The sequence below is a fragment of the Myotis brandtii genome, unplaced genomic scaffold, assembly GCF_000412655.1.
Source record: "Myotis brandtii unplaced genomic scaffold, ASM41265v1 scaffold466, whole genome shotgun sequence".
Classification (NCBI taxonomy): Eukaryota; Metazoa; Chordata; class Mammalia; order Chiroptera; family Vespertilionidae; genus Myotis; species Myotis brandtii.
Window position 1 is genome coordinate 3,269,664 of NW_005367809.1, and position 17,360 is coordinate 3,287,023.

The window sequence follows — 17,360 nt, forward strand, 5'->3', positions numbered from 1 at the left end:
TTTATTTTTTTTAATCCTCACCTGTCAGGGAGAGTGGAAGAGAGAGGGAAAGACAGAGTAACATGGATGTGAGAGAAACACATCGATCGGTTGCCTCCTGCATGAGCACCAACCAGGGCTCGAGCCAGGAAGGAGCCTGCAACCCAGGCACATGCCCTTGACCGGAATCGAACCCGGGTCCCCTTGGCCCGCAGGCAGACGCTCTATCCTCTGGGCCAAACGAGCCAGGGCTGGAGGAGTCCTCACTAGTCTCTAACTCTCTTCACCTGAATGTACCCCCGCCGCCCGCCTCCAGGAACCGCGGCTGGACAGGGCACCATGAGGGTCCGAGAGGAGCTAAGCGGTAACTGACGGGTAAGTGACCAGGTCACCAGGACCGCCACCCGGGCAGGCGGCTTGGAAAACTGCAGCAAAGGAGGTCAGTGGAGCCTCGTGCGCCCGGCGCCCCGGGTCCGTCTCCGGCTTCAAAGTGTTTGGACGGAGCAGACCCAGGGACGCCCTTCTTCCGCCTCCGACCCCGCCAGCGTCTCCACCTCCAGCACCACCTCCCAGACCAGCCGCCACCCCACTGTTTCCACCTTCACTCCTGTCGCCCATCACCCACGAGCCCCGAAGGCGGCACCGTGACCCCACCAGGTGGAGGCCCGGCACCCCCGCCTCTGCGGCCGGCACCCACCTCCCTCTGGGCTTGTTTCCACCGCGAGTTGGGGGCGAAGGAGCGCAGGCCCCGAGCTTCTTACAGCTGCAAACCCAGCCGTGGCGCCTGCTCCCCGGACAGGAGCCCCCGGGATGGTGGGCTGACGCTCAGGCCGCCGTGGAAGGCCCTGGCCTCGGAGCGGAACCGGACCCAGGCCCTTCGGGGCTGCTGCCCTGAACCTCCCCGCACAAACCCTCCGCGCTGACTTCCGGAAGAACCACTTCCGGGGCGGGAGGTGAGCCTCCTGGAGAAGAGGGGCAGCACCTGCCTGAGCCCCCGAACAGACCCTCCACGCCCTGACTTCCGGCAGAACCACTTCCGGGGCAGGAGGTGAATCTCCCGGAGAAGAGAGGGGGCACCTGCCTGAGCCCCCCACAGGCCCTCAGCCTCCTGACTTCCAGAAGAACCACTTCCGGGGCGGGAGGTGAGCCTCCTGGAGAAGAGGGGCGGCACCTGCCTCAGGCCCGCAGGCTGTGTCCCTTCTTTTTCTTTTTCTTTTAAATTGATTTCAGAGGGGAAGGGAGAGAGAGCTAGAAACATCAATCATGAGAGAGAATCATGGATCGGCTGCCTCCTGCACGCCCCCCGCTGGGGATGGAATCTGCAACCCAGGCATGTGCCCTGGACTGGAGTCCAACCTGGGCCCCTTCAGTCCACAGGCCAACGCTCTCCAGTGGTTCTCAACCTTCTGGCCCTTTACATACAGTTCCTCATGTTGGGACCCACCCATAAAATTATTTTCGTTGCTACTTCATAACTGTCATGTTGCTACTGTTATGAATCGTCATGTAAATATCTGATATGCAGGATGGTCTTAGGTGACCCCTGTGAAAGGGTCGTTCGACCGCCAAAGGGGTCGCGACCCACAGGTTGAGAACCGCTGGCATAGTGCATGAACTTACACCAGGCCAGCATCCAGCCACAGAAGCAACAAACCCCATTACAAACGCAAAGGCTCCTTCCCTGCATGACCGCGGGGCCCCAGACAGCACCCAAGGACGGTCATGGTTCCTCTAAGTCAGCCCAGGAGACGCCGGCATTAACCGTCGGAGGTCTCCACTCCTTGCTGGTAACTGAAGTGTGGCCGGCACCGAAAGAACCCTCTACGACCTGGGACCAGGGCTCTGGGCTGGGACCTTCTACCTACTGGGTGTACAGCTCAACAGAGTGCTGACTCTGGCCCAAACCCAGCCTGCATCCGCACTAATAATTTGGTCTTAAAAAGATATTTAGGTATAGATTCAAATATAGAGAACTAAAATGGCTTAAAATCCCAAGCAGATTCACAAAATACGACGTCATTCAGTAACATTTCTTTAGAACCCCCATTTACGCCCTGGCCGGGTGGCTCAGTTGGATGGAGCATCCTCCTCCCGTGCACCAAAAGGTTGTGGGTTTGAGTCCCAGTCATGGCACATACCTAGGAGCCGACCTATGTTTTTCTTTCTCTCTCCCTCTCTCTCTCTCCCTCTCTCTCTTTCTCTCTCTTTCTTTGTCTCAAATCAATAAACTATCCAGGGGGGAGGATAAAAAAAAAACTTATTTAGAATCTCCATTTACAATTCCTAAAAAGATATATAGAGAAGTAGACAGATACAGATAACAATCCAGTAATTATTTTTCTTCGCCTCTCCTCTGATTGTGAATTACATTGGAAAAACCTTATTAAAAAGTCAGGAAAGTTAAACCTCAAGGTCTTTCTATAGCCTTTCAGGTCCCAGCACAGAAGTGACACAGAGAAACCGCGTCTCCAGTGCTTGAGAGAGAGTGACGCGTGTGCTGTGAGAATGAAGGCGCATTCACTGTCACCTGCATGGATGCTCCCTCCACTCGCGCCACGCAGGCCACCCGGTCGAGGAAGGTCACGGCCACCGGCACCGCCACGAAGAAGCCTTTACAGAAGGCCTTGAAGTACCGTCTCGCCCAGCCTTGAGCCGGCGCCATACCTGCCAACACAGAGAAAAACAAGTATGAAACTAAGTATCAAACAAATATCAAAAACGGTGGAAAAGAAAGACGCAAAAAGCAGCACCAGAAAAAAATAAGAGTTTAAGGAGAAGCCACCTCATCTCAATATATTTCACACACGTCCCTGTAACCACTGGAATAAACGTGACTCAAAATCCCAGATGGAAACGTGTTCACTCTGGGTAACTCTTTTCAGTAGCTCAAGTCCACTTAATAACTTCCGTGGAAAATGTTTCCTCACAAAGCAACGGGTACGGGGGAAAAAAGCAAACCCTTTCCTGTGGCTGAGGGTTCCGATGAGGTGCTCCTTGTACCCTCACCTGTTCTCTTCCACATAATAGAAGTTTCAATGAGACACTTCAGTGGCTGCTCAGCCTCCCTTGCAGCTATGTGTGACCATGTGACCAGGTTTAATGAATGGGGTATGAGCAGAAGTGACATACTCCCACATGGCACCCTTACAAGGAGCGTGCCCTCCCTTTCCTGTTGCTCATTTCATGATACCTGTGATACCGAGGTGGTGATAGGAGCAAGAGTGGCCTTCTCAAGTTAAAGGTGGCAGCCCGGCCAGTATGGCTCAGTGGTTGAGTATCAACCTTGAATCAGGAGGTCCTGGTTCAATTCCTGGTCAGGGCATATGCCCAGGTTGTGGGCTCGATCGCCAGTGGGGGTGTGCAGGAGGCAGCCGATCAATGATTCTCTCTCATCATTGATGTTTCTATCTCTCCCTCCCCGTTCCTGTCTGAAATCAATAAAAATATGTTTTTTTAAAATACATATGGCAGAGCTACAGAATAAAGGGGTCCCAAGTCCCCAGTGCTGTGGAGGCCCTATAATTGCCCTGCAGCATTAAATGAGAGACAAACCACTCTCCATCATTTAAAAACTCTTCCTAAACACCACTTTCTACATTTTCTATATAAATGTATATGTACATATAAAAGTAAGTAAAACAATATCACTTGTATTACTGTTTTAATCCTTCAACAAACACCTGATGTCAGTTGTATGGTTATTCAAGTTTAGAGAGAGACTAGGAAAAAGCAGGCTTATCAAACGGCTAAGAGCGGTGAATTCCGGATGCTGGGAATTCCGGATGCAGAGGGTGACTACTATCACTTGTATAGTTATTCAAGTTTAGAGAGAGACTGGGAAAAAGCAGGCTTATCAAACGGCTATTCCCGGATGCTGGGAATTCCGGATGCAGAGGGTGACTACTTTCTTCTTTGAACTTCTGTTGGTTTCTGACATTTTTAAAAATATATATATTTTATTGATATTTTACGGAGAGGAAGGGAAAGGGATAGAGAGTTAGAAACACCGATGAGAGAGAAACATCGATCAGCTGCCTCCTGCACACCCCCTACTGGGGATGCACCCGCAAGCAAGGTACATGCCCTTGACCGGAATTGAACCTGGGACCCCCCAGTCTGCAGGCCCACACTCTATCCACTGAGCCAAACCGGTTAGGGCTGGTTTCTGACATTTACAGAGGAAGGAGAGGTCACCCTAGGAAGTCCCGCTGGTATACAGATGCTATGGGGTGAGGCCTGCCTCTTCCCGTCCCAGCAACAAGCCCACCTCCTCAGCGCACTCTCTCCCCAGCTCTCGGCAGAACCAAGTCCCGGGGGAAGGATTTCCCCACTCGAGCCGCGATCAGCCTATTTCACCGAAGGTGGTAAGTAGCCATCGCAGGCCAGGACGGACACGGCCTGCTTCTGACAGCTTCCTGAGATCTGAACTTAGACACCCCTGACTTTCGCTCGCCCACAGTAAGCGCTTTCCTTCACACAGGAGAAAAGCGCTGACAGCTCCCATCTCGGCGAGCCTGAGGGCATCCCTGTTTCAGGGAGTCAGCGAGCTGGCTTTGACCACGTGAGCCTGGGCTTGCTGAAGCAGTAAAGTCAAATGTGTTCAACGGTCGGGACACATAGGCTTAGACACTGGAGGATTTAGACTCAAAAAAAAGGACAGGACAGGTGCAAATTGGAAAACAGGCTTCTGTCCACCTGTGGTTCTTAGACCAAAAGCAGCAACATGACCGAGTGAAAGCCCAGACATGTTCTCCCTGCGGCTCCCGGGGCCCTGCACGCACGGGCCTCCGTCCATAGCCGGGGACGCCAGCAGATCAACACTGGGGATGCGTTCCAGTCGAAGAATGCCACGGCGTCCCTGCTAGGACGCAGCATGCACGACGGCGGTATAAATTTTTAAAAATTAACAGAAGTTACATAACAGAATTCTGAGCCTCCCCCTCTTCCCCATGTGCAGTCCGCTCCACACCGCCTCTCTCTGCGGTCACGGTGACCCCAGGACAGAGCCCAACGGTGAGAGTCAGCGGTGACGGTCAGGGGCCAAGGTGGCCCAGATCCAGCTGCCTGTCTGACCGGCTCACTCTGGGCCTCAGTTTCCTCATCCGTAACCTCATCCATAAACAGAAAGGCACTGGCTGCCATTCCTAAGGTCCTCTCTGTGCCCAGCATCCTGCATTTCTATCCATTTCCTATCGTTTCTCCTTGGCGCCTGCAGATACTAACACAGAGAAAAGCGCTCCCACTACGAATAGATACAAAGTCGCCTTTTAGGCTTGAGATGTTAAGTTTCAAAAAGAGAAAAGACTTTGCTTTTATTTTTTTAATATATTTTTATTAATTTCGGAGAGAAAGGGAGAGACAGAATGAGATAGAAACATCAGTGATGAGAGAGAATTGTTGATCGGCTGCCTCCTGCACGCCCCCCACTGGGGATCGAGGCCACAACCCGGGCATGTGCCCCGACCAGAAATCGAACCCTGACCTCCCGGTTCATAGGTCCACGTTTAACCACTGAGCCACACTGGCCGGGCAAGACTTTGCTTTTATGAAACAACTAGTTTAAAAGGGAAACAAAGAAGCTGGAACTGCGCACAGGAGCACGTTAAACACGAGAGGGACAAAGGCTGCTGCCCCTTCACGCAGAGTTTCCACGATCCTACTGCGGCCCAAGGCACCCCCGGCTCCCACACCCAAGTCCGGACGAGTGGCTTCCTGCTGAGACTTTCTCCAAGAACGTCGGGGGGTTGGGGGGCTGATCTGAGGTGTGAGGTTCTGCCCCATCCAAGGGCAAAAACAAAAGCGACCGTGCAAGCAGGTGGCCGCCACTTTGAGAGGCTCAGCATCCCCGCGAAGTCCTGCCCGGCTGCCTGGTGAAGAGCACCTGTCCCTCGTGACAGTAAAACACTTCCAAGCGTCTAACCATCCCCGAATACTGAGAAACCGCCCAGAACGAAGGCCTGAACAGTACACGTCCCCGCCACGTCATACACACGAGAGGGTCAGAGTCCTGTGGCGTCCCCGTTCTGCTCCCGCGGACACATGTCCTTTTCCATACACGTTGCCCAATAATTACTGGGATGGTCCGGTCCTTTCTTCATGCCGTGAATGTTTGAAGCGACCACGCTAAAAAGCACCGGACGCCGCCTCCTCCGAGAAAATGTCCTCTAATCAGTTACCCCGGGCACTGCCGCCATCCTGGGGAGAGGGATCGTTTTCATCAGCACCCTCATTCTTCTCGTACGGCGTTCGGTTGCCAACATCGCGCCTGAGAAAACTGTGCTTAAATAGGAGGCACACCTGGTTGTGGCTGCACTCCTGAAACGAAGGCTGTGTTTAAATGAGCCTTCAGGTGGTGTAAAACCCTAGTTCCACTCGGCGGGCCCCTGGAAGCAAGTTTCCTGGCGATGCCGGCCCCTCTCTGCCACGTGAGGCCCTGCCCTGCAAAGGCCCCTCCTCCCGCCACCTGCTCAGGTTTGATGGCACAGAAGCTCATCTGAAACTAGTCTCCCACTTGCCCGTTTCCTTCCTTAGCGACATGGAACCCCTCATGACGCCACTATATCCATGGAGCATACTGAACAAAAGCCACCGCACTCCACGGGCCTTCCGGGCGCGGGCGCAGGCCACCCGTCCCAGAAAGGCCCCCTCGCCTTATCGCCAAGCAGACACACTGTGCCTGCACTCACAGCGAAGGCCCCATCTCAAACCTCAGCCTCCACATGCCATCCGTAGATTCCGCAAAACTGGTTTATCATAAAAATTAACCGGACAGGGAACAGCTTTCTGTAGAGTGAGAAAACCCTCTTAAGCGATCCCCAGTAGCCAGCAGAGGACGTAGGCTTTCTGCTGCAATAACCACGGAATCTGGGTTTCCACATTATTTCCAACTTAACACAAAAGCGTAAGTGCCATCATTAAGTGCAATTTAAAGGGACTGTGGACCGGACTCCAATAATGCAGCCACTGAAATATGTGTAAATGAAACCACCAGGTACTTATCTACAACCTAAACACAGCAATTAGGGGACTTCGGATCATTTCACCATAAACCTATTTCTTCCCGAAGCAATCATATTCTCAATTGGCAAGAGATCATATTTCCAGTATCAGAATACTTACTGAATAGCTAAAAAAAAATAACATGAAAATAAAAATACGGTTTTATTTAGCATTTAGGCTGTGTGTGACATTGGCTTTTTTAAAAAAAAAAATTAAAAGAAGCTGTGAAAAAGCATCCTCCTCAAAAGAAAAATCTCAAAACCATTCAAAAGTCAAAGCTAAGAAATAGGAGTGACACAGGGAAATAAAAAGATGGCAACATTGAGGACCTAACACAAGAAGGGGACAAAATACACCAGAGGAAAGTGGGCACCAGGCAGTCACGGGAATGCTGGGAAAACATCCCTGGAAAGGCCACGCGGTCCGCTCCCCAAGCTCATCATCCAGCATCCCAGGGATCAGCCCCGCCCCTCACCTACCTCCCAACTGGCCAACTGTCTAACATGCTTCATACCTGTTTCTTAATTACTTTTCACAGCAGCCCTATTCCTCCTGTTTGTACAAGGGTCTCCTTAGGCCTCCACAGTCAGTGGAACAGGCATTGTATTTTCATGAAGAAGATGAATGTTTCATTATTAAACTTTCTCGTTTTCCTGTAAGGCTATAGCTTCACTGTGCAAAAATAGCGCCAGCAAACAGTGCATTGCAAGATTAACACAGTCTTGTTCCTCGTCTGACACTGTAACAGCTAACAAAACTTTTCTTCATTGCCAGTTATTTCCAATGGAAAGATAATTAAGTATTTTGACCCAAAAACAGAGATGGATGTAAGCAAGTTACAGTATTATATAAGGCTGAAGGTAACAATGTTATCCTTGAATTACATAACTTTTACTTAACTAGATTTTACCACAGATCATTTCAGGAATTCTGAATATTATAGCTGTAGCCTAGCTCCTCAACCTGAATAGGCAAAGTTTTTAAATTTATTTTTATTGTAGATAGTATTACAGATGTCCCCCTCCACCCAGCCCCCACCCTAACCCAGGCCTTCACCACACTATTGTCTGTGTCCATGGGTTATGCATATCCTACATAATAAAAGGCTAATATGCAAATCGACTGAATGGCAGAACAACCGGTCGCTTTGATGTGCACTGACCACCAGGGGGCAGATGCTTAATGCAGGAGCTGCCCTCTGGTGGTCAGTGCACTCCCACAGGGGGAGTGCCGTTCAGCCAGAAACCAGGCTCACGGCTGGGGAGCAGACCTAAGCCGTCAGTCGGACATCCCCCAAGGGCTCCCAGATTGCGAGAGTGCTGAGGGGACCCCCCCTCCGCCCCAGTGCATGAATTTTGTGCACTGGGCCTCTAGTATGCATATAAGTTCTTTGATTAATCTCTTCCCACTCCCCCAACCCCCTGCCTCTGAGATCTATCAGTCTGTTCCATGCATCCATATCTCTGGACCTATAACAATTTTTAAAGAACGTGATTGCAGGGTCTCATGAAAACCCTATCCTGACCCCTACTCTTCATGCCTCAAATGTGTTGCTTCCTTTCCCAGACTACAAATGCCTGCAGGTGAGTCAGTGTAAGACACCAACTCAAATTTAAGTCAAGAGAGCAAGAGCCAAAACATGGCTTTTCCCTTGATCGGAGTTGGGAAAAGAAATAGGAGTGTTTCTCAAAATAAGCAAGGCCCCCAGACCCTAAGGGCAAAGCTGGGAAGACAAGGTCACAGAGAGGTGGGCCTGGGGAACGCAACATGACCGGCAACAAGGCCAGCAGGGATGTTCCTATTAACAGGATGATAAATGTAAACTTAGAAACACAGGCTCCCCGAGCACTGAAGCACACCAAGGCCCTGATTAGCAGCCTGGCAAAAACGAAACCTGTCCAAACACGGTGGGAAGTTCTGGAAGGCTGCCCACAGCCCATCCACAGCAGCTGCGTGTCCACAGGGAGTTCAGACCGCAGTGGGCAGGCTCCGCCCGGATAAAGATGCCATTGCCTGGCCAGTGTGGCCCGGTGGTTGAGCGGTGATCCATGAACCAGGAGGATACGGGTCCATTCCCAGTCAGGGGCAGCTGCGTGTCCACAGGAGTTCAGACCGCAGTGGGCAGGCTCTGCCCGGATAAAGATGCCATCGCCTGGCCAGTGTGGCCCAGTGGTTGAGCGGTGACCCATGAACCAGGAGGATACGGGTCCATTCCCAGTCAGGGGCACATGCCCAAGTTGTGGGCTCGATCCCCAGTAGGGGGAATGCAGGAGGCAGCCAATCAATGATTCTCATCATTGATGTCTGTCTGTCTGTCTGTCTGTCTCTCTCTCTCTTCCTCTCTGAAATCAATAAAAACATTTAAAAATATATATATATACAAGCCAGAGGAGAAGACTCACCCAGTGAAAAGGGAAAGTAACAACAACTGAGACTGTGGAATGTGTGCCTATAGTCCCTTTGACTTATAAGTGCCAGCGCGCATGGCACACGCACTTGAAACGCAACGGACACCAGGCTGGCCACATACAGATGTTTCAAAAAGAAGGCCGCGCAGAGGTCAGAGTACAAAGAGGCTCCTGCTGGGACTAGAGCAGATGGGACTCTGGACCTGGGGCCAGGAAGGCCAGGGACCCCTGGGGTGCTGAGTGTTATGTGGGTGCTCCCCCGCATGAAGGCCTCGTTTTGACCTTGCCTCCTTGCTGGTATATTAGAAGAGTCTGTTTAAGATGCCTGAGAAATTTCACCAACTTGGGGCGACGTATCTGCCAACCAAAGCATTTAAAATTACTCATGGAGTATGAAATAGTGTAAAAAAAATATTTAATGCTGTAAGCAGGCGTCAGCAATGAAACACAGTGCGCCCTACCATAATTCCAAAGCAGTCCCAGAGGTGGGGAAGAAAGCGACTTCGGATGCCCCAAGATTATCACTATTACTGTGTATATCTATTTTTAGCTACTTGACCAGTAAGAGCCAACAGCCGCGTCCAATCAGTAGAGCACAGCATGATGGGACATTCCGCCAGCTGGGCGTGGCTCTCTGTGAATCCATGGGTGGAAGCTGTGATGTTCCTGTGTGGAAGCTGTGATGTTCCTGTGTGGAAGCTGTGATATTCCTGTGTGGAAGCTGTGATGTTCCTGTGTGGAAGCTGTGATGTTCCTGTGTGGAAGCTGTGATGTTCCTGTGTGGAAGCTGTGATGTTCCTGTGTGGAAGCTGTGATGTTCCTGTGTGGAAGCTGTGATGTTCCTGTGTGGAAGCTGTGATGTTCCTGTGTGGAAGCTGTGATGTTCCTGTGTGGAAGCTGTGATGTTCCTGTGTGGAAGCTGTGATGTTCCTGTGTGGAAGCTGTGATGTTCCTGTGTGGAAGCTGTGCTATTCGTGCAGAGCGGACATGCACATGAATGGAACAAAAGGGAGCTGTATGGTTTAAAACGATTCCTGCACCCGCCATGGGAACAGGGGGCCCTGGCAGAGCCCCGCCCCGCCCCACCCCCCCCCATGGCCAGCAGCACCTGGGCCAGTGGGTGAGGAGCGCCCACAAGCTGTGCCTCTGCCTGGATTAAGCCTTCAGAGGCCTGGGCCTGGGTTGAAGTCTGAAGTTCAACCGCAAGAGAGACGCTGAGCCTGACTGTGAACTGAGCTGCTCCTGAATGTCTGGCCGTGGAACTGAGAGGGAGCATGTTTTAAACCACTGAGTGTGTCATAGCTGATAAAACAGTAAACCCAGAAAAGATCCAAAGATATTAATTGGGGGAGGGGAGGCAGAAATAACAAAGGATTTTGAAATAATTAGCCACAATTTAAAGGGGGGGGAGAATCATCACAGAAAGATAACTTCCACATAACTCAAAGATAAATATAAAATTAAAAATATAAAAGTAGCCCAGTCGGCATGGCTCAGTGGTTGAGCGTCAACCTATGAACCAGGAGGTCACGATTCGATGCTAATCATAGAAAGAGGTCAGGTGAGGAAGAAAATGAACCAAAATGATGACAGCTATATTTATTGGCAGCCAAAGGATTTCTACTTTATCCTATACTTTTCCATATTATTTAAATTCTCAGTGCTGGTATATATTATCCTCACATCCTAACGCAAATTAGCATCAGTTTTTGTCTGCTAAGACAGATAGTTCTTAAATGTAAATTAGCCCAAGCTGGTTGCTCAGTGGTTACAGCGTTGGCACATAGACTGAAGGGTCATGGGTTCGACTCTAAGGGCACATACCTCTGGTTGCAGGCTCCATCCCCAGCCCAGATCAGGGTGTGTGCGGGAGTCAACCAATCTATGTGTGTCTCTCACACTGATGTTCCTCCCTCTCTCCATCTCCCCCTCCTCCCTCCCTTCCACTCTCTCTCAAAAAACAATGGAAAAATGTCCTTGGGTGAGGATCAAAATAAATATATAAATAATAAATTAATAAATAAACAAACATAAATAAATAAATAAAATTTTAAATTAGCTCATAGGCAGGACAATGATGTCAGTTGTGCTGGCTCATATGTTATCTTTCCCAGCACATAACGGTTTTTTGTTTTGTTTTTTTTAAATATATTTTTATTGATTTCAGAGAAGAAGGGAGAGGGGGAGAGAGATAGAAACATCAATGATGAGAGAGAACATCGATCAGCTGCCTCCTGCACAGCCCACACTGGGGATGGAGCCCACAACTTGGACATGTGCCCTGACTGGGAATCAAACCGTGACCTCCTGGTTCACAGGTCGAGGCTCAACCACTGAGCCACGCCGGCCGGGCTAAAGGCTTTGATACCATCGAGAGCAAGTTTTCTCAGACTTAAAGGGAAAGTCTCATTTGGTGGCTTCAAGACTTCCACCATCTCTGTAAGTCACCTGAGGAAGCTCGTGCAGATGGAGACGTGCACACTATTTTTCTGTGTTTAAACTAAAATAAAATTGATAAGTCAACATCTGGGATCAGGTTTTTTAACTTTGATGAAATGAGTCTTTGTCAGAAGTGGATGACTTCAATGCACCCCCAGCTGGAAGGAGGAACATCAGGGTTGAGAGCTGCCCAAAACCATGACGCTGGGTGTCAATGCCGGGTGAGAGCTACCCATTTTTATTATGATTGACTGTCATTTTTTGTGTGAGTTCTGTTTACCAAATTCCACTGGTTTCAAATCATCTGTTCCGAACCCTACTTTCCCCATAAGCCCTGTCACGTTTAGGCCACTGAAGATTTGCCAGCAGGCAGCCAGGGACTGACAGAGAAACGCCGATGCTAGTCTGTGCAAAATGCAAAGACAGAGAGAAACATCCCATGAGTCAAAAGGGAAAAAGAACCGAAACATTAAACTTTATTTTAGTGCCGCCATGGTTTCTAATGGAAGATGTGAAAGACAGGACCAAACGATCTCATTATCCTTGACGCATCCCACACATTATAATTACATATTATACACAAAAAGACATGGTCCTTGCCTGCTAGACACTCAGACTCTAGCCAAGACAGGCATCCACTGCGGTGGATGGAGAAGGGACTCATCCAATCAGCTCCCTGTGTGTGCGCACGCATGTGCACGTGTGCATGTGTGTGCATGTGCATGCGTGTGTGTGCATGTGTGTGTATCACAATGAGAAAGGATGTTTGTTATTTCTTTCACATAGAAGAGTGCTGGGAGTGGGCAGTTATACTAACCCTCCATTGCCCACCATGGCAATTCACCTGTCATCTTCCTTTAAAAAACAACAACAAAACTATACTTTATTGCAGTATAATTGACATAGAAAAGCAAGCTGTAGACACTTAATGTATACAAGTTGAGTTTGGAGATCAGCGTACACTATGCAACCGTCACCACAATCTGCTCCATAAATATACCAGCACCTCCACAAGTTTCCTTCCGACCTCCATTAATCCCATTAACTTTTGAACATAGCATTTCATTGGCTGGGCTGAGGAGGGCAGGGAGGGGTTCAATGAGGGAACCAGTTTTATTTTAGATGCACTGTAGGCCTGAGCAAATGTGTAGAGGTGTTGGTTGGGGGCCAGGTGTAAAGGGAGATACAAATACACGGGGGGGGGGGGGGGCGGTCAAGGAAGAACCTTCTGGAAACCTAGAAGCAGAGATACCCCCGTAGTGAGGACTCTGGTCCCTGGGCTCCTCAGAGGGGGTTCACTCTGCGTGGGGCACAGGTGGTCTAAGAGGAGCAGGGACATCTGGTGATGCCGCCGAGTGAAGAAGTGCCCGGAAAAGGAGGAGACACGTGGAAGGGGCCTGTTTGATGGCGCTCCTACGGCTAAACACGGGGGAATTGATCACCTAAACCAGCGGTTCTCAACCTGTGGGCCGCCAACCTGTGGGTCGCCAACCTGTGGGTCGAGATCCCTTTGGGGGTCTGGCGACCCTTTCACAGGGGTCGCCTAAGATCATCGGAAAACACATATATGATTACATATTGTTTTTGTGATTAATCACTATGCTTTAATTATGTCCAATTTGTAACAATGAAAATACATCCTGCATATCAGATATTTACATTACGATTCATAACAGTAGCAAAATTACAGTTATGAAGTAGCAACGAAAATAATTTTATGGTTGGGGGTCACCACAACATGAGGACCTGTACTAAAGGGTCGAGGCGTTAGGAAGGTTGAGAACCACTGACTGAAACAGTTACCATCAGCAATGATCCTAAACCACTAAACACCACCGCTGGGTTGGATTACTTGCAGAAATGAGACCTTATTAAAGAACTGGGGGTTTAGCTTCAAAAGGTAAATTAGGCAGTGATCATTTTAATCTAGTGTAATAGCATAAGTATTTTACAAACGGATGTTTAATAAAATGCAAAATATTATTTTAAAATAAGTGTCTTTTAGGGTCATTCTCAGATAGACGTTGGAAACGAAGCTCCCGGGAGTGCAGGTACAAACATGGTTTTCAATGAACCAACCACCCTTCTGCGCAATTTCCAGATATAACCGCTGAGCTGAGTAAACACAGCTCCCGCCACTCCTTGGTGATTAGAGCTGCATATCCCATTGTGAAGTGAACTTGGGATCCAGTCGTAAAATGCAAAGCAAGTGCCTCTGAACGATTTAAGACACACAATGTTTTGTTAATGACCCTCAGTCCTGGCAGTCAGTGGTCGGACCCCTGTGGGTTTGTTAGGAAACATCCAATGTTGAAATTGGCTAAGCCTAGAGGATGCGGGAGACGCAGAGAAACGATAACCAGGAACAGAGCCCTGAGCCGGCGCCTCTTCCTCGGGGATTCACTCCTCTCGGGTCAGCGCGCGTATCCTGAGCACCTGCAGCCCCGTGCAGCCGCCCAGCCTCCCACCTGGGAGCCGGAGACACACCTGAGGCCCTGGCACACACTGGGCAGAGAGCACTGAGCCTCTGAGTCGCTCTCCCCTGTGATAGGGCTTCGCGGGCCGTGAAATTCCCATCAGGAAAGACAGAGGTCAGAAGAGAGGCCATCGGGGATGTCACCGTGGGAAGAGACCCGCAGGCTCCCACGCTGGCCGGCCTCCTGCTCTGGAGAGCGGCCCCATCACCCACGGCTGACGGGCAGCCAGGGTGCCCTCCTGGGGCTCACCGACCTTCAGCGACTCCCCTTTCTACGGGACTATCGGGCTCCTCACCTTTAGCCACAGGGCTCCTAGGAAGAGGTCCCTGTGTCACCACGGCGACCCCACCCAGCGTGGGATTTCCAGTGTGGCCCTGCTCTCACTGGTCCCCAAGCCCTTCTTCATGCCCTCCCCTCTGTCTCCATCACTCTCCCCGCCTGTCCTTGTCTTAGCCAACTCTTTTTATATATATTTTTATTGATTTCAGAGAGGAAGGGAGAGGGAAGGAGAAACATCAATGATGAGAATCATCAATGGGCTGCCTCCTGCACACCCCACATTGGGGATGGAGCCCGAAACCCGGGCACATGCCCTGACCAGGAATTGAACCAGTGACCTCCTGGTTCATCAACCACTGAGCCACACCGGCCGAGCTGGCCAATTCTTACCATCCGTCAGGTTTGCTGAGCTGTCACTCCACCAGGTGAGTCTGAATGAGATGCCCCCTGGGGGTCCCACACAACCCTCCGCTCCCCTGGCCTAGCGCTCGTCACACCTGCCCTCACCCGCACCTCCAGGCGCTGCGCCTTCTCCTGTGAGGTCAGCCACGCTTGCTCACTTGCCCTGAAGGAGTCCATGTTCTTCACAGTTTTACTGAAGAAATGATTAAATCACTTCTGATCACTTACTACTAACAATAATGTTTCATTAAGTATTTTGGCAAGCCAACCTCAAAAGCTCCTGTGCATGTCAACTAGCCAAGTCACACTCGGAACGTGATGGACATGATGGAGGCATAGATGAGGGGAGTGGGGGGGAAGGCCCAGCCACGTGCAACAGGCTGTGCTGTGTGTGAGCGCACGTGTGCGCGGTGCCTGCGTCTACCTGCTGTCCCCGGCTCTCATCCGATGCTGGTACTTGGCAGGTGCAGATACTGTGAAGAAAGTGGTTTGTAAACTGTGTGTGTACAGTGAAGAGCAAGCGGCTGATGGGGCCCTTTTCCTCAGCAAACCAGAGCTCAGCCCTCATGCCTAAGGCAGCAGAGAGGAACGAGAATCAGGTGAGTCTCCATAACCCACTCAACTACAGGGCACTGAGACTTTTTTTTTTTTCAGGTAACAGCTTGCTTGTAGGAAGTGGTTAGCTTGTTTTTCCTGAAAGCAGTGGTGGTGTTTTTTTTTCAATCTGTGCTCTGGTGCCCGAGCAGCTCCGGGGCCAGAGGGAGCTGCCACCAGCGGGCAGAGCGCAGAGCCCGGGCCCTGCTCCCATCAGCGCCACGTGGCGGTCATCTGTTCCTGTTCCTGTTTTCAATGGTCGCATTTCAAAAGAGATTTTCCTGGAGGAAGGGTCCACTCCATTAAACTAAGAAGAAAACGATAAAGAAAAAGGCTGAAACCACTGCCTCAAGGAGCCATGTGGACGGAGGCCCGCACTGTACCATCCGAGCCCTGACCCCTTGCCCGGTTCTTGTTTAGCTGAAGCTCATCGCCGCAGGTTTCAGCCTCCGTGAGCTAAACTAACAAATGCCATTTGCATGCAGCAATGCCCAGGCAGAGAAGCCAACATGGGCTTTGAGATGTGTGCTTATTTCTGGGGCAGCTGTATTTATCTTGCAATGTTTAATGGCTTTATTTATGTACCAATCTTCACGTTAATGATTCCTCACACAGAATACCCAAATAATCTAACCGAACCACAGAAAAGCCCCCATACCAGCCAGCTGCTGCCGTTTTATGTGCTGTCAACGAAGATCCCATCTCACTTCAATCATTTCCTAGTAAACGTCACCATCGGTGGGAAAACCCACCAAACTCCCATTAAACTAGAGACGTTAGCTATTTGCCAATAAAGACACAAAGGGGGAATGTGGTGGCTGAAGCCAGGGGTGCCCCACCAGCCACAGCCAGGAGACGAGCAGTGAGAATGGCTGTGCTGGGGGCCCACGGGGGAGTGAGGAGCAGAAACGGGCCCCCCCCCCCAGACACCTGCAGCAGCCACGGTGCAGACTGGCCCCCTACGGCAAGGCGGTGGGCACCCAGCTCTATAAAGTCATACGTCCGGTGAACCCGACTCGTCTAGAGCTGAACGTATAATGTGGAACCTCCTTTCTCAAACTTAATTCATCCCAGAAGGCTGTTCTAAAATCAAATCACTTTTTCCCATTAGAAATCATGTAACTTGAATTAATCCGTTGCAGACCCCCAAATGACTCCCTGTTCTAACCTTTCTTACACACGGTGCATGTCTATTGTACTGTTTGATCTATAAACACTTTAAAAACAAAAAGGAAAGGAAATGTACAGTAAAAAATGGAAATTTAACAATAATTATAAGCAGCAACAACATAAAAAAACACGAAAATATTCACAGCACAATTTCCTGAGATGTTAACAGTGGTGAACGGACTGAGATTCGTGCGTTCTCTCCTTCGTCTGTCACCTGAGAGACGCGTGGCTGGCCCCACAGGCGGCAGCACGAAAGGGCTGTCAGGTTGAGAAGCGAACTGTTCGAGGTGGGAGACGTTCAAGAAACAGGGCTCCCCTGTAATCATGCATGAGCTCCACGGAGCTGAGAGTCAAAAGCCTAATCTTCCCCTCTGACCCGCAGTGCCCACTGGCAGCTCCAAGTTCCCAGGAGCGGACCAGCCACACCCTCCGCTGGCACCCGTGTTGTCCCTTATCTTTCCCCCAAATTAGCTGTGGCCCCGAAGGAAGAACCTGCCTCCCTCCTCCCCACAGACCCTCCAGGCCTGAGTGCTGCTGAGCATCCACAGATGCTAACCAATAGGTTTGACCGGTGGTTTAATCTCACAGGCGGCTTACATCGCACCCACATACC

General features: G+C 50.4%; 1 protein-coding gene across 2 annotated transcripts in view; it reads right to left on the minus strand.

Annotated features, from left to right (window-relative positions):
- Positions 1 to 17,360, minus strand: part of IMMP2L (inner mitochondrial membrane peptidase subunit 2) — a 488,390-nt gene that overhangs the window by 452,548 nt on the left and 18,482 nt on the right. For both annotated transcript variants that reach the window (XM_014547169.1, XM_005875617.2), the window contains one exon: positions 2,507 to 2,643. In XM_014547169.1, coding sequence (XP_014402655.1) covers positions 2,507 to 2,641 — 135 coding nt within the window. In that variant the 5' untranslated portion in view covers positions 2,642 to 2,643. The remainder of the gene's footprint in view (positions 1 to 2,506; positions 2,644 to 17,360) is intronic.